This window comes from Adiantum capillus-veneris, chromosome 17, assembly GCF_014529385.1.
Source record: "Adiantum capillus-veneris isolate H3 chromosome 17, ASM1452938v2, whole genome shotgun sequence".
NCBI classification, from domain to species: domain Eukaryota; kingdom Viridiplantae; phylum Streptophyta; class Polypodiopsida; order Polypodiales; family Pteridaceae; genus Adiantum; species Adiantum capillus-veneris.
The window spans coordinates 105,552,890-105,573,552 of NC_140947.1; the positions used below are offsets into that span (position 1 = coordinate 105,552,890).

General features: G+C 47.7%; 1 protein-coding gene across 4 annotated transcripts in view; it reads left to right on the forward strand.

Annotated features, from left to right (window-relative positions):
* LOC147437829 (uncharacterized) overlaps window positions 1-20,663 on the forward strand; it is a 226,120-nt gene that overhangs the window by 33,737 nt on the left and 171,720 nt on the right. For 3 of the 4 annotated variants that reach the window (XM_086487273.1, XM_086487274.1, XM_086487275.1), the window contains exons 2-4: window positions 599-687; window positions 812-1,055; window positions 17,940-18,087. In XM_086487273.1, the coding sequence (XP_086343399.1) occupies window positions 599-687; window positions 812-1,055; window positions 17,940-18,087 (481 nt within the window). The remainder of the gene's footprint in view (window positions 1-598; window positions 688-811; window positions 1,056-17,939; window positions 18,088-20,663) is intronic. The other variant, XM_086487276.1, reaches the window with a different exon arrangement.

A 20,663-nucleotide genomic window follows, 5' to 3' on the forward strand; every position in this document is an offset into this window, starting at 1 on the left:
TAGAGAGAGAGAGAGAGCACTAAGTTTAGCATAGGGATCTAACCATTGTAATTAGAAGGTACTAATTACGTGTTAGCTCTGGCACCACATGTAAGTGCTATGGTGGATAGACCAATGTGGCATTCATCATTGTGTGACCACCATAGCAATAGAGAGTGAGTAGATTGGATAGAGTGTACTCAATACAATGAATGGAAACTTGCTTGATTGATTAGAATGAGAGAGAGAATATAAGTTTAGAATAGTGGCCTTATGTAGGCTCAAGATGGAAGGTGGAAATAAAGGTGAGAGGGATATGCAACACAAATGGTCAAGGGCAAGTAGAATGTGGGCTACAACATGTAGCATGTGGCTATAATGTGTAGCATGTGTGCATAGCATGAGAAGCATGTGTTAGGGATTCCTATGTAGGAGGTTGTATCCATGCACATAAGGTGCATGCTAGTATGCTTGGCTTTAGGGATTGGTTATATATAGAGTGTAATCTAAAGATTTACCCATGCATCAAGTTTCATGAAGGGACATTGCGTATTTGTATGGAGGTCTTTGTAACAAATGATAATTTTAAACTAAATGAAAGTGTGTGCAAATATTGCAGGTTTCAGATACTCAGAGCATTCAAAGTTACCGCACTGTGCGGATGCACGTGACTGAGAGCACTCGTGTACATGCATTGCAATCTAGAGAGTACGGTTTTTCATTTTTTGTTCAACATGATAATGAGTTTTTTTAAGGAGCCTTTCTTTTTGTTTCTGGTCATGTCAATGATACCTTGCTTAACTTTTTGTAAGTTCTCCATTTATTTATGCAGGTTTTGTGGCAATGAGCTTGTGACCTCAAAGTACAATATATTCACATTTATACCAATCAACCTGTTCCAGCAATTTTCGCGGGCTGCTAATCTCTACTTTCTTATGAATGCTGTTGTTCAACTCATCCCAGGCCTATCACCCACAGGGTGGGCCACTACAGTGGTACCACTCTCGTTTGTCCTTGTTCTGAATGCTGTCAAGGAGGCTTATGATGATTTCAAGAGGCACAGGTCTGATAGAGAGGTATGTGAAGTTTCATGGTTAAAAGCCCCCCCCCCCCCCCCCCCCCCCCCCCCCAACACACACACACACACACACACACACACACACACACACGCACATGGCGTCTCCCTTCTTTCCTTAGTTGTGCTGTTTCTTGGAGCTCCAAGTGGGTCTGACAAATAATATAGGACTGCATTTTATTTGGACGCTGGGCCTGGAGAGCTTACGTTTTGGATGCATAAGAGCTCTGAGTCTCGGGCGTGTATTTTTTGTTGTATTGAGCATATGAGGATCTATTGGGAATAGGTGGTACCTGGATGTTGCAATGATTGGCAGCTTTGTGGGATTTTTCTCAGATTACCAGTGGTTTGCCTTTTGTAATTGTGTTATTGGGCAGGTCAACGGGGCTTTTGCCTTTCATTTCATCTCTCTCTCTCTCTCTCTCTCTCTCTCTCTCTCTCTCTCTCTCTGTGTGTGTGTGTGTCTGTGTATGGTTATGGCGATTTCCTAGCTGCCTGAGCCTGCCTCTGTAGCTGACCTACACAAAAATGGAATCAGAGACCTCTCTAGCTGGCTGACCTGCGCAAACCCTAGCTGGCTGCGCCACGTGGCTGACCTGCATGAACCCTAGTTGCTGCGCGAACCATACTAGAACGCCCTGGGGCGCCCCCCTCCCCCCCACGTGCCGAAAAACGCCTCGAAGGAGGAGATGACCAAGCGGCTGGAGATGACCAAGCCGGATGATAAGATGACGTCCTACATCGCGTATACCTTTGATGGCTTCACTAATCGGTTTACAAGCTTGAGAAAGAGGTCGAAGGATTGACCAAGGAGAAGGAAACATGGAAGAAGGAGAAGGAGAAGTGGGAGGAGAAGAGAGAGAAGGAGAAAGAAGAATGGAAGAAAGAAGAATGGAAGAAAGAAAAGGAAGAGCTTAAGGAGCAAATCGACCTCCTCCGTGCTTCTAACGCATCCCTCACCCCCGAAGAAGGAGAGATCAAATCAGAAGCCAAGGAAGCCCTCAAAGAGGAGATCACCAAAGCTCTCACGGCAAGCATCAACGACAAATTGGAGGCTACCAAGCAAGGATGGGTTGAAGTAATCAAGAACATAAAAAAGGAGGCAAAAGCGGAAGCCCAAATAGATGAAGCGCTCATTATACACACAACCATTGAGGAAGAGAAGATGCGACAAGCCCGTTGTCTCAATGTACGAGTGATTGGCATCAAAGAAGAGGAGGGGTCCAGACACGAGAGTGATGGAAAAGCCCTATGCATGAAGCTCGGGTACAAAGAAGACGAGGAGCCACCCTTCTCCAAAGCTTGGAGAGCCGACAAAGATCCACAAAAAAGAGCCCTCATCCTCCAATTCACCTCCGAGGAGTCTCAAACATCCTTCATCTGAAAGGGTTATCCTAAGAGGGCTCGAGGGGCCCCCTATCTACCTTGACGACGACCTCAACAAGATGCAACATGACCACCGCCGAGCATGCATGCTTAGAGTCAAGAAAGCTCGTAAAGAAGAAAGGAAGGCAGTATACCGAGATGGTAGGGTCATCATTGATGGCAAGACCATCGCATAGGGACTCATGGCCTATGGGAGACACGAGGAGATCCACCTCGCGGTTGGAACTGCAACGGAGATCTATGGACACACCCAGAGAGGCTTGAGGAGGTGATGAGAGGACGGGACATCATTCTTCTGACAGAGACACATGAGAGTCCAAAGCGGAGTCTACCAAAGATTCAAGACTTTCAGTGGGAGTCCTCACATCGAGAGAGCACCCGCGAGCACACCACACGAGGGTCAGGAGGGGTGGCTATACTCTTCCGACAGGGACTCTGGAGCAGGATACAGATTGTTGCACGAGACCCACAGTCCCGTTACCTTTGGATACTTTCTGAGCTATCACAAGCTAGGACTATCTACATCGCCCTATGCTACTTCGCCCCCTTAGGCTCCAGATTTGCTACCGTAGAGACAGCATGGGAGAGGGAGGAGAGATCATCCCCATACACATGCCTGTCAGATGAGATTATGGAGTACTCTACGCTAGGGGAAGTCTACCTTATGGGAGACTTCAACACCAAGACAAGTAGGAATCAGTGTGAGACATACGATACAAAGGACCCGATGGCACTATTCGCCTTACAAGAGGAGGCCACCATGAGAGAGTTAGCAGACACAACTTGCACCACAAAGTACGGCCATCATTTGCTCAGATTAGGCTCTCAACATCGCCTCGTTATTTATAATAGGATGGCACAATGGCCTAGTTTAGGAGGATTGACATGCATACCACATTTGAGTTGCAGCCGGGGGGGGGGGGGGGCACCGTGGATTACGTTATGGCACCTAAAGAGGCCACCCACCTACTTAGCTCTTCCACCATCCCCCCCATACTGATTGGAGCCAACCACACCTATCTTGCACTCTCCCTCATTGGCGACGCCAAACCCACACACCCATGACACGCATCTCACACACCACGATCCATTTCACACATGAGCTAGCCCCCTTATACTCGACAAAGGTCGAGAAAGGACTCCTCCTGCTCCACCCCTCTACACCATTACCTATGCTTGCCTCCCACATCACATCTGTTCTTCAGACATCAGCCATCAGCTCTTTCCCGCACACCACCCATACAGTCCACACTCCCTTCCCAGGGACCATGCCGTAGAACCGCTGGTATGATGATGAGTACAGAGACCTCTACCGTCGGCTGTGCGCACAACGGACTCTTGGAGCGACCACTCACTGAGAGGCCAGTTGCCAGATGAAGACACTCACACGCCGAAAGTGGCGAGCTTTTGAGGAGGCACATGAGCTAGAGCTATATCACCTGTTCATGAGCATGGACAGTGCCACTCCAGAAGCCACGATTGAATACCCCCATTGAGGATCCACAAGTATGGCAAGACTACGCAGAGAAACTCTATAAGGTGCCGAACGAGCCTCCGATTCCACAACCTCCCGGGTCTCAACCCATGAGCTCCTCCTTCACAGCGGAGATGGTCAAGTAGGCCATCCACCGACTACAACACCGCCGATCATCATACCATACAGATTTACAGAGTGAGCACCTCATTTATGCCGCTGCCACGATAGCCCCATTGATTGCATGTGCATTCAACCGGGCTATAGGGGAGGGCTTCCTAGAAGAGTGGACTAGGCACACCATTGTGCCGATCCACAAGTCTGGAGACACTTTGGACCGAGGGAATTACAGGACTATCATGATCGGCCAACAATGGCCAAACTATATGGGGCAGTTCTTGAGGCTGAGCTTAGTTCTTACGGGGAGGCTGAGGGCCTACGGGCTCCTAGCCAGGCAGGGTTCAAACAGACCTTCTCAATTATCGACCACATCTTCCTTTCGCGGTGCCTCATTGATGGGGCTAAGGTGAGGAAGAAGAGGTTTTACCACTGCCCAGACGGTGTCAGGAGTTTTTTGGAGCAAGGGATTGCGCATATGTACATACCCATGCATGGTGCATCAAATAAAGTATTGCCCATTTTCCAGAGCCAGGTGGTTACGTGGGGCCCACATGTGTACAGGTAGGACACCATGTACATAGTGCATCGATTTTCATCGTTACTAGTATCATTGTGTTTTTCTACAATAAGGAGGAGTTGGTAGCGCGTAAAACTTCTCGAGGAAGCTATCCGCGGGCCGACGACGTGAGGTCAGCAGGTGCGTCAGATGGCATCTAGTGGCGTCAGGAGGGCGAACGAGGTCAATATTTGCACGCAGATGAGGACGGACACAACGTGGGTGTTTGCTTGTGAGAATTATGCAGAAAGGTCATCATGAGGACCTTTTTTTGGGGCCACTTCACGTGGTTGCGAGACGCATTATTGAAAAGAAATGATTGCCAGGTGTGCGTATGGATGCAAAAAGGTGACAACTATGCACTGCGAGGTCATTTTTTGACCTGTTCGGGGTCCGTTTGAGGTCATCTAAAAGGCCAAGGGTGCCCATGTAATAAAGCTAAGTGTGGGAACTGAAAAAACAGAGAGAAGACCATAAAAAAACGTGGAGAAGAGAGGAGGAACAGCCGCAGCTGTGTTTTTTGGGTTTTTGGAGCCTGTTTTGGCCGTAAACTGCTCATCCGAGGTCGGATTTGAGCACTTTGACATTGTAGACTGGGGTTTTGGGCCGTTCCGGACGCGATGACGCTATCCATTTTGCCAAATTCCTCACTCTTTTTCTGCTGTTTTTCTGTGTAATCTTCTCCGGTGAGTGAAGCTTCTTCTCCAATTTGTGATTGAATCTGGTATCTTTTACCCATATTGTGTGAGCTGTTTGCCCCATTGGTGTTGGCCCAAGCTCATTTGTATCTAAACATCAGAAATTCTCCTCTTTTGAGCTGAGTTTTTTGGGTGTGTATGTGTGTGTGTGTGTCTGTGTGGAGTGGGCAAGTGGATAGTCTCTCTCCTCTCACTCCAGAGGTGTGTTCCCTGTCTCGGCCAGGTGTGTTGTGTAAGCCGAGTGGTGCCCCATAGTGTGTGTGTGTATCTTCCCAAGAGTGTGTGTCGGGTCGTTATAGAGGCGCTGTGTGTGTTTTCATCCCGCTCACAACGGTATGTGAGAGTCGATTGCTAGCACCATTGGTGTTAAGCAAGGATGCCCCCTCTCTCCAACCCTCTTGGGACTCTACATCGACGAGATCTCCGAGTACATCCTACAAGCAGGAGGGGCAGGAGTGGACCTAGCAGGTACCACAATCCACATTATATGCTGATGACATTGGACCGATTTCAGAGTCACTAGAGGGCCTACATAGCCATTTGAGAGCTTTGGATGAGTTTTGTACAGACAAGGGACTCACAGTGAATCTTGGGAAAACAAATATTATGATCTTCCACACCTCCAGAGCAGTTCGAGGAGCAACCACATTTACATCAGCAGGAGGACCAGTAGAGGTGGTCACCTCCTACGTCTACCTGGGAGTCACATTCACCAGCAGACAGGGGCCCTTCTCCATGGCACAGGCCGCCAGTAGTGTGGGCACCCGGATTGACAGATAGCCAATGGGCACGGATTGAGAGACCACAGAACTAAATGCTTTCTCATTTGTTTCGAGGAAAGCACACAGTGCCGCCAGACATCATCAGGGTAGAGCTTGCCCCCACCCCCCCCCCCCCCCCCCCCCCCCCCCCCCCCCCAACCCCCATGGTAGTGGAGGCACTCTTCTAGACGGTCTACTTCATCCAGAGAGAGCTCCTGACTGACTGACTCACACAACAAGCATTTGAGTCAGCTATACAAATATCAGAGGCTGGATACGACCGAGCATGGTACACACAGATTAGAGCATGGTTCGGAGCACACGACCTTGACCTGGAGAGTTTGCCACCTTTCCAGTACGACCCGGACTCCCCCGAGCTTCATCTCTCACAAACATAGTGATCGGATAGGATCTCTAGCAGCTCTATATCAGACAGACTTGGATCACATCTCCCCTCTGGCGGAAGATGTCACACTATAGAGACCATTTTCTTACCATACTGGAGGACTGGTGCATACAATGACCACGCTATATGGACACCTACATGCCACATAGCTCACGGGTGGCGATTGGTCAGCTCAGAGTATCATCACACAGACTAGAGATCAAGGTGGGGCGAGCTCATCCCCCTATTCAGAGGGCAGCCTACCTTCTGAGATATCATGCACTCTCGAGATCAGAGACAGCTGGGGTGCTACTTGCTAGAGATACAGAGGCACATGGACACACTTCTGCAACATCCTATAGAGACCCAGGGGAGGGAGACAATCACAACTTGCAGATTTCTTTCAGAGAGCTACACCCTTTCCACTCCCAGACCCACCGAGGGGAGTGACCCTACAACAGGCTGAGGTGAGCCGGTGGCCCGACGACGCCCGCGGGCTACCAGAGGCGAGGGTCCATGACTCCATCCCAGAGAGATCGAGGAGATCCGGACTCGAGCACATTGAGCTGCTGAGGAGAGACGAGCCCACATGATGGCTCACCCAGAGGCGTTCATCAAGGCAGCCCTTGCTCCCGACCCTCCCATGTACTACATTTTACACCCCCTCATTAGCACAGGATGGAGCTAGCTAGACTGGTGCATTTGCATGGCTGTACTACCCTCAGCATATAGACATGAACATATCCCTAGTACTAGAGCTCCACCCACCACCATAGATCTCATCACCCACCAGACGTCCTTCTCTCTTTTATTTTGTACTAGTATGAACTATTTTGTCTTTTCTTATAGACAGAAGACATACACACATGTATACTTAATTTGTCTCATAGGCTGACTTTTGCCTCACGTGGATGCTAAAAACACAGTAACACGGAACGGGCGGAACGGGGGCATTTCGTTCCATAACGGCATTCCGAGCAAGGCCGACCGGGGAAACGGCTACGGGAACGGGCGGACGTTCCGGTTTCCGGATCCGGAACGTAACAGGGGAACGGCGTTCCAGCCGGGCGGAACGTTTGGCGGCAGTTTTTAAAATTCGAATTTGGGCGGCCTTTTTTAAATTTCAAAAACAGGCGGCAGTTTTTGGAGCGCCCATTTTTGGGATGGTTCACACTAGAGGTGTGTGTGTGTTGGGGGGGGGGTCTTCACTATTTTCTCCGATAAAAGCTAATCCACACTCCTCACAATTTCATAGCCCTCACTCTCCCGCATTGCTACTTGAGTCTTGAAGCGCCACTCTCTCCCTCTCACCCTCCCTCTCAGCTTGAAGCTTGAAGCCACTCTCTCACACCCTCTCTCAAGCTTGAAGCTTCAAGCCTCTCTCACCCTCTCTCTCAAGCTCGAAGCCACAAGCTCTCAAGGTTGAAGCTTCATCCCTTTCGCAACTTGCAAGCTCCATTCCAGTTTCCTTCATCGCATCCCTCTCTCAAGCTCCATCCCTCTCTCAACTTTCAAGCTCCATCCCTCCATCCCTCTCGAGTTTCAAGCCTCAAGCCTCAAGTCTCAAGCGCCATCAATATGGCACAAGCTTCCGCATCAAATGAAGGTCCCTCGGTTGGTAAGAGAGGAAAGAAGGATGAGCCTTCATGGTGGGATGAGGTGCACTCCGAAGTCTTGGGCAAAGAAGGCGGTGCAAGATCATGGACGTGCAAACTATGTGGATTTCAACGCAAATCTGGGACAAGCAAGGTTCGAGCACATCTCCTTCACATAGTGAGGGAGCAAGTGAAGCTTTGCAGTAATGTGACGGCCGAGAAGAAGAAGGAGCTTGAGATCAAGGATGCCATCATAAGAGCCAAAGCAAATGATCGACCCAAGCGGAAAGCCATTGACCCCAATCACTTGGTTTTTCCTTCTTCTACCACTCATTCGCACGCTTCCGTTGGAGGTAGTAGTGCAACGGCTCAATCATCATTTCAAACGAGCACTCCCTCTCATCCCACCCATCGTCAACGAACTCTAGATTCTTCATGGGATCCCAAAAGAAGGAGGATGTGGATGCCGCCGTTGCCCGCTTTTTTTATCACGATCATATCCCTTTCATAAAGGCTCGGTAAGTTCCAAGTTCTCAATGCTCTTTCATATCATGACCATAACTAGTATGCTTGTTTTCCAATTTACATTGTCTTCTCTTTTGACCTTTGTGACATGTACATTGTATAGGTCGGACTACTTCAAGGCAATGTGCACAAGGATTGGGGATTACGGGCCACACTACGTGCCACCCACTTCAGGGGCCCTTCGTACTACTCTTCTTGATAGAGAGAAGGCCGTTGTGGAGATGGTAGTCGTAAACATGAAGCGACAATGGGCCAAGTATGGAGTGACACTCACTGCAGATGGATGAAGCGACACAAGGAGGAGATCCATTCATGGGCTTGTGGCTTATTGCAAGGGAGAGATATACTTTGCCCACTCACATGACGCCACAAAAACAGGGAAATCCGTCGATGTGCTTGCTGGAGAGTGGGCGTCTGCCATAGAGATCATTGGCCCAGAGGTGGTGTTGTAGCTTGTCACGGATGGGGAGGCATCAAACAGGGCAGCCGGCGCCATTTTGGAGGGCATGTAGATGTGGGGCCAGACCACCATACCACATTTTTGAGATAGTCTTAGGTGGATTGGATATTTGTGAGCCGTTGGTGGCTCTTTATGGTTGAGTAAATCCGTAGCTCTTTGGGGTTATCGAGATCATCTACTTTGTGTGGTCAGTAGTCTAGAGTCTGTCACCTTGAGTTATCACACAACACGTTGGCACCATCACTGCACAGTTGAGCCTCAACACCTCCATTGTACCCATGAGTTCTGGGGTGGAGCTGAGTGTGCTGTTACGCTAGTATTTATATTGGTTTCTTTGAGTTGGTCGATGTTCATATTGTTCAGGTTCTGCTGCTCATTGATTTCTGTGTTTTCATTCTGTTAGAGTGAGATCTCACGCACATTGCACTGAGGAGCATCCACTGTAGAGAGCACGAGACATTACGTCAACTACAGGTGCTCTCATTTTTGGCATGCCCGGTGGGACCTCAACTGAAATCTCACTCCGTGGAATGTCCAATCGAGGAGCTATTGGATTTAACCTCTCTGTCTTGGTCTGTTGGTTTCGACTGGGATGGGCTGCTTCAGCTTGGTCCATTCTAGTTTCACCTTCTCCTGCTTAGTCTAGACTTGCTTGTCTAGTCTCTCGTCCTAGTCTAGTACTCTCGGCCTAGTCTAGTCCTGTCTCGTCCAGGTCTAGCCAAGTGGTCCAATCACTTGCCTTGGTCTAGTGGCATTTGGGCCAGTGTCCAATAAGTTACAGGTCTTCATGCCCAAGGCTTGGGTGGGCTTCTAGTTACTGTATGACACATACAAGGCAGTCAAAAGAGCGACAAAGCCCGCTACTAATTCCTCTGAAGTACTACCACAGGAAGCGTCAACCCTTTGTGCCAAGCCCGGAGGTTTGTTGCAGAGGTCGTGGCCTCAACCGAGAAGACGCCTATTTAGTACTCTTCCCATCCACCTTGGATGGCTTAGCAGACAAGTGGTACGATCAGTTTGCAGAAAACCACTTTACTACTTGGGCCACAATAAGACAACAATTCTGTGAAGCTTTCAGACCAGGGGACTTCCAAGAGAAGGTTCTGGATGAGTTGGCCAACCTGGTGCTCCAGCGCAATGAAACTTTTGCAGAACTCATGACTTGAACAAAGTCCCTCGTCTCTAAGCTTCCTCAACAACGAGGTGAATTTATGGTGAAGGAGTGGGTAGAGAAGGCTCTTCCTAAGACTTCTCAACAAAAACTCAGAGAGAGTCTCCGACTTGAAGCCAATCTGGAGGAGTTTGTTGCTGTTGCAACGAGGATAGAGGGAGCAAGGAAGCTGTTCACAGACTCTCCTCAGATAGAGACAACCTCTGTACTAGTGGACAGTCCATCTGACCCCTTGACTTCTTTACACAGGGAACTAGAAGCCCTAAAGTTACAGCGCGCTTTTCATGAGGAGAAATCCTTCTCTCTTAGACATGAGAAGCCTCCACATCACGAGGCTTTGGATCAAATCAAGAGAGAGCTAGAAGAGCTTAGGTCTCAACACGAGACTAAGGCTATGGTATGGTGTAGCTCATGCCGCTCTCCAAGACAGCCCCCTTCGCGCTTATTGCCACTTCTGTGAAAAGTCTGGACATGAGGACAAGGATTGCTACTATATCAAGGGATTGCGGAAAATACAACAAAGTCTTGGTCCTACTCTCCAACAGGGTTAGCACTGACATCCAACATGGTTTCCCCCTATGGCCATCCAAACTACATGCCCCATTTGCTCAATACCCGTGTTGTCCAAGGTATGTCAAGTACTTTTCCGTTTCAAAGTTTTTATCATGCTAATGCTCCCTTAGCCCCTCAGAGCTTCTACACCTCAGCCTCCAACTCCCATGCAACAGGAGTAGTGACCACCTCGTCCTCTGTTTTGTCCATCAAATCGGCCCATTTTATGCTACATATGCGGAGAATATGGGCATTACCATAGCAAATGTCCTTTACCTGGGTCTCCTCCTTGTCGTCATTGCGCTCAGTCTAAGGACCACTACAGTAAGGATTGTCCCAAGCAAAGGGCATCCTCGTCCTCAAGCTCAGCTTAGAACCAACAAGAATTCACATTCCCGAAGATCAATTTGATCACAATGAACACCATCACTTAGCTGTCACCTGCTACTCATGTGGCTAGGCCACAACAAGTGAGGGAGCTTGCTGGCGTCCTCACTCGGGCACAAAGAGAAGCTCTTGGTCTCAGCTTGCCAAAAGGTCCATCTCGTCCATCTCCACTTCCACAACCTGGCCTACCTGACCTAACTGACGAGCCCTTCATTGGTGCTAAGAGCAGGCCAACCTCCATGCTATCTGACATTGATGGAGCTTTCTTGGAAGCAGTGGCTGACTTGCAACAGATCAAAGTCCCAGAGGGAGCCAGATCGAAGGAGCCAAGTCCACAACAGAAGCCATCTTAAAGAACACCTTTCAGCAAGTGTCACTTTACGATGTGCTCCGGTTCGATGTAAACTTCAGAAGTGACACCCTTTCAATCATACAGTCTTTGTACCTGGGTGCAGGGCCTAGTGGCGGGTACCTCCCTGTACAGCCCTCTAAGTCTTACATGATTTCTTATCCAGCCGGTCCCCTCACCGATTACAAAAGTCCTCGTCTCATTGTATCTATTCTTGGACACCAATTCTTCGGTGTCATAGTCAATGGTGAATCTTGGATCAGTCTGATGCCAGAGTTCACTATGTTGGCTTTAGGTCTGCAACCTACCTGCCTTGCTCCGTTCACTGTTACATTGGCCGACCAGAGGACAGTCTAGCCAAGCTCAGCCCTAAGTATGCAGAAGTTGTCAAGTCAGAGCTAGAAAAAAATGCAAGAAGCAGGGATCATTGTACCTGTGGAGCACTCTGAGTGGTTATCACCTATGGTCATTGCGCCTAAGAAGCAATCCAATAATATCCGCGTGTGCGTCAACTATCGCGCTTTGAACAAGGTAACTATCTCAGATGGTTTTCCCGCACCCTTCAATGAGCCCGTGCTCGAAGATGTGGCAGGGCATGTAGTGTACAGTTTCATGGATGGGTTCACTGGGGTACAATCAGCTGGGCATCTATCGAGGTGATCAGAACAAAACGGCTTTTGTGACTCCCTGGGGTATTTTCATTTACACTAGAATTTCTTTTGGGTTGAAAAATGCTCCACCTTCTTTCAATGGTACAATGTATCTCATCTTTTGTTCCTTGCTTACTGATCATCTTCACATATTCATGGACGATTTTTCAACCTTCTCGGGTACTCAATGTTCAACCCAGTGCAGAATTCAGAGGAGCAGCTCACTTAGCTCTCTGCCGTCTTCCTCAAGTGCACAGAGGCATGCCTGAAGCTCAATCCGAACAAATGTCATTTTTTGGTCACTGAAGGTACACTTTTAGGCCAGTGGTGCCGTCTTTCTCAGGTGAAGAGAGGCATGTGTGAACCTTAATCCGAACAAATGTCATTTTTTGGTCACTGAAGGTACACTTTAGGCCATGTGGTGTCTGTTAAAGGTTTAGCGCTTGACCCAGAGAAGATAGTAGCCATCTTGAAGTTGCCTCCTTCCATCAATCCAAAAGGTATTCAAAGCTTTGCAATCCATACATGGTATCATCGCAGGTTTATACGCATGTATGCACAGGTGGCTCAACCATTCACCCAGCTCACCAGTGCTGTACCCTTCCTATGGTCAAAACCCGAGGCTAAAGCATTTGCATACCTCAAAAAAAGCCTCACTGAAGCATCTTTTCTACTTGCCCCCGATTGGTCTATCCCTTTTCATGTGCATATGGATGCTTGTCAACTGACTGTGGGTGCTGTGCTGACTCGGCCTAGTAAGGAGTTCAACTTGGATCGCCCTGTCCACTATGCAAGTCGAATGCTCACCAAAGCGAGCGCAACTATAGCACGACAGAAAGGCAAGGTTTGGCTATTGTGTATGCTCTACAAAAATTTCGTCACTATTTATTAGGGGTCCACTTCACAATTATTACTGATCACCATGCCCTGCGCTATCTGCCTAATAAGCCTCAAGTTGCAGGTCGAGTATGGCGGTGGCTACTCTTATTTCAAGAGTTTGATTTCGAAGTGGTAATCCGGCCCGACAAACATCATGTCATTGCTGACCACCTCTATCGCATTCAAACAGGTGAATTAGCTACAGGGTTTGTGGATGGCTTTCCAGATAGCAGTCTCTTTAGGTGGATACCACTCCGGAATGGTACGACAAGGTCTTGCATTTTCTATCTACTGGCCTTTGTCCAGAGAATGCGTCTCCACTGCAGAATAGAAGATTGCTGTTGAAGTCTAGGCCATTCACTCTGATTGGAGGCCAGCTCTACAAGTCGGGACGAGATGGTTTTTTGAGGCGGTGTGTCTCTCCTCATGAAGTTGAGCATATTCTGGAGGATGCCCACAGTGGTCCCACTGGTGGCCATTACCCTGGTCACATCACCACCCAGAAATTTTACAGAGTGGTCTATGGTGGCCTTAAATTTTTCAAGATGCAATAGCACATGCCAGAGTTTGTGATGTTTGTCAGCGCTATGGACCAAAGCCAAGTAAGCGATCCAACCGTCCTCTGCACGTTTCCATTGCATGGTTACCATTTGAGAGATAGGGCTTGGATTTTGTGGGTCCAATTTCTCCCCCGGCTCAGCCTGGTAATCGGAAGTATCTGTTGGTGGCTACAAAATTATGCAACCAAGTGGGCAGAGGTACTGGCGACAACTGATTGCATTGACAATACTGTAGCCAAGTTTTTGTATGAAAATATATAAGTAGGTTTGTGATTGGGGCAATCATTTTGTCAATGAGGTGATTTAACTTTGCTGGCCAACTGCAAGATTTTTCATCACAAATCGTGCTCTTATTACCCTAGAGCCAATGAGCAGTCCGAGAGTACAAACAAGGTTCTAATTGCCCTCGTGCGGAAAGCATGTCATCTCCATCCGGCGTCTTGGGCTCAGGCTATCCACGACACCCTCTGGGCATACCGCACTTCTTTCAAGGCAACAACGAATCACATGCCATTTCAACTCTCCTTCGGCTTGAAAGCCATAGCTCCGTTCGAGTTCAACTCAGGATCTCCTCGAGTAGGCAATCTGCATGCAAATTGGGTATGGAATCTACCTTTTTCTCTCGTCTCTCCCTATTGGAAGAAAGCCACCGATTGGCTTTTGAGGGTCTGGAAGTAGGGTGCAGCTTCGTTGCGCAAGGCTTGGCATGATCGCCTTCTCCAAAAGACAAAAATAATGCAAGGATCACTTGTGCTACTGTATGAAGCTCGATTAAAAGAAAAAAAGCCAAGAAGTTGGTCCCAGCCTGGCAAGGGCCATACGTGGTACAAGAGATTTTGCCACAGGGAGCGATACAACTAGTAACTCTGGAAGGTGTTTCCTTGTCGCTAGTAAATGGCTCTAGGATCAAATGCTATTACCCCTCGCTTTAAGCCATAAGTCCTTCTCTCCCCACTAGTTCTTTAATCTGCAGTGTGCAATGTGCCTTCTCCCTCATTCAGTTGGTGTTAGCTAGTGCCTTGTGCTTCCTACCAACCTGACACCTATTCAGTTCACTTCTAACAATTGTCTTTATCACATCTTGCCGCACCTCCATCTCTAACCCACTGTTAAACAATGTTTTTCCTAAGATCTATGTCTATCTTCTGTGCCTCAAGTTCTTCAATTGATTCCCGCTCTGTATAATGAAGGAAGTGTTCTTTCATTAGGCATTCTCCTATTTGGTTAATTGGATCCATAGCTTTTATTCGGTTGTTCTGAGGTCTCTACCTGTCCACCTAAAACTTCTCTTGGAGCTTTCTCGTTTTAAACTAATTTGCCCATAGGCCACTTTGCTTCCTGGTGTTCCTTTTGTGAGTATCCCTAGCAGCTATTGCTGTTATACTCTTCTTTCCTATTTGCGGTCTTATCCCACATACAAAATTAAAGGGGTACTGTCTGTTTGTTAGCAATTGTGAACATAGCAGTATCTGTCTTCACGTCTTCACGTCTTCACCACCAGTCAAGTATCCTCTACGTGTATTGTTCCTCTAATCCTCAGAGAAAACTTGATCTTGTGTTCTCACACCAAAGTGTAACTGCCTTGTGATGCTATCAAGTCCATTGGCCCTCATCCTTGCCTAACTTCCTCGCCCCTACCTACTTTCTCAACCGTACCCCCCCTCTCGCCTCTCTCTACCTGCTCGCCTCTGCTTTTTTGTCCCTACCTAATAATTCGCCCCTACCTACTTCTCAACCCTACCCACCCCCCTCTCGCCCCTCTCTACCTGCTTGCCCCTGCCTTTTCGCCCCTACCTAGTAATTCGTCCCTACCTACTTTCTCAACAATACCCAACACCCTCTCGCCCCTACCTAGCCTCTAGACCCTAACCAGCGCCCTCTCGCCTCTCTCCCTTCTCGCCCCTATCTACGGTTCAACCCTACCAAAAGCCCCCTCTTGCCCAAAGAAAGGGATACAAAAAGCGGAGCACTATGAGGCTCCGAAGGCTAGAAACAGTCAAAGTAAATCTTGTAGGCATCAAGGGTGATGTCTCCAGCATCATGAACGAAATGCAGTGCTTGACCAAGAGATAATTTGAAATAGGGAAAAGGGTCAGCATAAGTGCCTTGGAACATTAAGGAGTTCCTATGGTGCCAGATGGCCCACAGAGTGCAAAATCTGACCCAGGTAAAGAACATCGCAAACTGAGATTGCGGTGACTCGAGAACCCCAAAAAGCCAAAAGCGTCTGTGAAAAGTGCCGGAAGGAAAACGCAGCCGAAGAGCAGCCGACACTTGCCGAATGAAGGCTTTGGAGTGGCGACAACCCCACAGTAAGTGTGGCACGGTCTTCTCAGCTTCAAGGCATCTTAGGCAGCGGGAAGGCGCAATATGCCGTGCATGGAATACACTGCCAACAGGTAGAGCTCCCACCAAGCAGCACCACAAGAAAACACGTTCCTTCAAAGGTAGATGACTCTGCCAAATGCAAGACAATGGTGTTGCCACCACAACGATGACTCGGAAAGCGACCAGAGCTGATTACCATGATGCACAATCCATACATCAGACTGAAGGGTGGCATAGACATTGCCAGCTGAAATGCAGTCCAATCTGGTGGGTAGCCAGATTCCAATGGGAGAAGCGTGAGTCCATATCCAAAGGAGGAATGGGTGAGTGATCAGCAAGCATCCTTTGAATTTCCCGCTAGAGAGGAGAATAGTGAGGACCCAACCGAAAGCGGGACACCGCATCAACGAACAAAAGAACATAACCCAAGTCATCAACCACCTGATGCACCTGACAAATTCCTTCTTGGGAAAGAAAATACGCTTGGCAAGGAGACTTGAACCAAAGTCGAAGCAAAGGCCTTGCTCCAATGTAGACTCTCCAAACGAAGGGAGTTACCCACAGAGGATTGTCCACCATGCCATGCCAAATGTGAAGTGACAACCTTCCAATCAACAATGAGAGAAGAAGTAAAGGGACATCGAGGCATGTGTCCTTCAATCTTCCCAAAAACAACATCCCAATAAGTCGGTTTCCAATGACCAAACGATGGGGTGACAATGTGCGCACACAAATGTGTGACCATGAGAGCCTAGGGTTGGTGCTGCTCCACCAAAAATGGCAACATCATAGCTTTCCGAGCCAAAAAACGAGGTCGCAAGTCCAAAATATTTAACCCTCCAAGCCGCTTTGGCCCCCTTATCTTGCATCATAGATTCCTATGATCAGTGATGCCTAGGTCTCTTCTTGCTGGAGATCCGTAAACTTAGAGAGACTAACCTTAGTAGCAGAGGACCTACAAGGCAGATCACTACTTTTTATAGAGGGACTACTTGGGATTGCCCACCATAGGGACCCAATCACACCCTCATTGGGATATCCTTCTTGATCGAGCCATCCAGCTTGGCGGCTCGCGACTCTGGAGGATGCGAGGATCTTCACACCACAGACGAGGTCTACATAGCATCGTCGAGACAACACCACCCCCCCCTCCACCACTCCCCCCCTCCCCCCAACCTGCTTGCCCCTGACAAGAGCTAACCATGGAGGACATTGAGGCCACACTGCAGAGACCGATGAGAGAGTTCATGGGATGATCACCATTGTCCACTGTGCACCTCATTAGCCCTCATGTGATTGTACCCCTCCCCATATGTTTTGAGCTGATGTATTATGTGACGAGGATGTTGATGATGATGAGGATGTAAACTAGGCTTACATACCTACCCTCTCTAGGTACCCCCCTTTATTTTTATCTTGATGTTCCCTGACACTGTACTAGAGTCACAGATGTATGTAACCTTTTGGTCTGGTAGGTCATTTTGGCTTTTTGAAGATGTTAATATAACAATTCATTTCTCTCTCGTCAATTCATCCGCGCAGGTGACACATGACCAATCTGTGGCACTACTCAATTAGAAGCTTTTTGACATATGGTGTTTGGGGCAGCGCATCTCTATGCGTGCCCTCATTGCCAGAGACGTGTACTACTGTAATGGTTATTTATGCATTTACAGACGTGGGTTGAAAGTCTTTAGGTCGCCTTTTGCAGTGTTTCATTGCATTGCAGTCTCCACTTTGCACTTATTTAGCTCAGCTCTTTGATCAAACCTCCTCTTTTATGCTGTCATGTACATAAGAAATATATTAGCTATTCATTGTGCCATACATCTAGACATTTATATGAATTTCTAGAAGGCTCAATCTTGAAGTGTGTTTCCAATGCTTTGGTATGTAATTGAATTGCAGAGAAGTTTTTTACTTGTTTCTCCTTGTTTTGCTTTGACACTTTATCTGGCTGTTGGCTGAATGATATGCACATTGTATATGGATTAACTTAAATAATGATTGAAAGAAATGTTAAGGGGAAGGCTTTTTTCTGTGTTCTAGGTGAACGTGCGCGTTGCTGAAGTACTACAAGGTGATGGACTCAAGCCTTTACAGTGGAAATCCATAATTGTTGGAGATGTCATACGAGTGCAATGCAACTCTGAGATTCCAGCTGATTTATTATTTTTATCATCATCTGATCCACAAGGTAGAACATGCAAATGAATAAGTCTTATAGTTTTTTTTTCAATGATACTATATGTTACAATTTGGAAACTGAAAAGTGAAACTAAAGCCACAATGATGATAATGTCAAAGGAGTGAGTGTGCCATAACTCAATGCCAAATATGAACGCAATGAAATCTCTGTTGAAGAGAGGCTATGAAAAGTGAAAGGGATCCATAAGAAATGGAAGGAATCCAAATAGACCACAAGCCCAATATCAAGCCCCATAAGAAAACGGCAGTTTTTTATTGAAGGATAGATGAAGTGATACCAAACTGCAAAAACCACTTGCTGAAGTGAGCAGGAGGATATCTCATAAGGAGAGTGCTATGGGAAGAAGAGTGTTCTTGGAAGGGGGTAAAAAGGTTGGTGACAGTAGAGTGGTGACCAGATGACTGCGTGGGGGCGAGGATTTCTAGGCTTGGGGTGGTAGTGGGAGGCTTCTACTAGGTAAGAAGGTTTCCTGTGATAATATTGCAGTGGACTCTTCTGGGGAGTGATATAGTCTTTACATTGCCTTGTATGGGCCATACATGAGCTCCCTACGAATCAACGAGCCTGGTTGGTAGTTGACTTGCTAGGGCTAGACCTCTTAACCTGGTTGGCCTAGTCGACCTTCTTGATCTAGTTGGACTAAATCTCTTCACCTACTAGGACTAGTGGACCCTCTTAACTTGCTTGGACTAGTGGTTCACCAATCGACCTTCTTGACCTGCTTGGACTAGACCTCTTGACTTGCTTGGACTAGTCGACCTTTCGGCCTAGTCCTGCTTGACTAGCATGCTAGTCTACCAGTCCAGCATGTACTGGCTGGGCCCAGCTATGCCACCAGCTTGAGCAACAAAGGCGAGTGAGACTTAAGTTGAGGTCCCACTGGGTGTGCCAAAAATGAGAGCACTTGTACACTTGTTTCTGGTGCTCTACTCATGAAGTGGGTTGTCATGTGCAGCGGAAGTGAATGATGGTGTATGGCTCAAGATAAAGTGATTAGTGGGTGCTCAAGCTTACGGGAAGGGAGAGCCTTCCTTGACTTAATGAGAGAATATGCAATGACCGAAACAAGAGAGTAGAATGCAAAGTGTGAATGAGAGTGCAAGAGAGTGCTAGAGAGAGAGAGAAGAGACGACACCAAATGGGGTCCTAAACCCCCTTCCAAGGGCCCCCCTCTCTATTTCTAGAGAGGTATTTGCTTTAGATTGCACAAAGTTTGGTACAATGCTTCTAGATGCTGACGACAATGTCGACGACGACAAGAATGGCTGAAATCTGAAAATGCTAAGGTCTGATGCTGTGGATCTGCTACTGTTGCGAGTCAAGGGCTGATCTGCTACTGCCGAGGCTTGCAACAACGCTGACTGCTTAAGGCTGAAAACAGAAAATGCTGGCTGATCTGGGCTGAATCTGCAAAACGCTGGCTGGTTTGTGCTGAAAACCGAAAACTCTAGGCTAATCTGGGTGCTGGGGTCGTGACGGCTAGGAGCTGCAAGCGATGTTGTCATTTCTCGCGAGGCAAAGGGCTGATCTTGAAAATGCTGGTTTAATGAGCTGAAAATGCAAGTATTGCTGATGCAAAACGCTGGTCCTTGCTGAGGAGAAATGTTGGAGAGCTTGTTGTCACTGGACACTGTGCTCTCTCTCTCTCTCTCTCTCTCTCTCTCTCTCTCTCTCTCTCTCTCCCTTCTGCCTTCTCATGGCGCCTTGGGTCTCCTTTTATAGATGCCTGGGACTAGGTCGAGCAAGCGCAGAAGAGGCTTCACGATTCTGATCAAATAAAGTCACTTATAAAATAAATGGCTTTTAAGATGTGGTTCATATGCTGTGGCATATTGGGTTCCTATGGTGGAAAATACTCATGCTATGGGTTGTGCAATCAGAGGGTATACAACCACTCCTACCTAAACTCTAGAAGTAGGAACAGCTTGTCCACATGCACATAGGGTTAGATGTGCACGTGACATCCCTCCCTTTTCAAGGTGAGGTACTGGTACTGAGCTGTATGGTGTTCGTAGAGTCCGCCAACAACTCTTGGGATCTTGCGAAGTACTCTTCGCCGGCCCACTTTGCTGGTTGGTTGTGCGATACTTGAACTTCATGAAAGTCTGCAATGCTTGCTTCCTTGGGCTGCGCCAAAAGCGACAAAATGATCTCCTACGGCTCCAATGCTCTAACTTTGTCTATGGGCGCGGGTCCACCTTCAAGAATCTCCATTGAGGAATATCCCTAAAACCACTTGAAACACAAAACCATAAACATATCCGTTCCATGTAGAGTGACTGGAAAAAGACTATTCTTCCTAAATGACTGTGCATGCCATGCAGATAAACAAAGTGAAGGAGTGCCAAACTGCTCACCAAACACATGCCAAAAGTGAGATCGAAACTTGACTTTTTGACGTAAAGCTATCAACTGTGGCAAATCGCAATGGAAATGCCAATGCTTGATGGACAATCGTGCTCGTGCTTTTTGTGTAACTGTGTCATGCCAAAGAGTGAATATGCACAATCGACTGACAAAATGGACAAGTGAGACATTGTGAATTCGTTGAATGTATAGAGTGA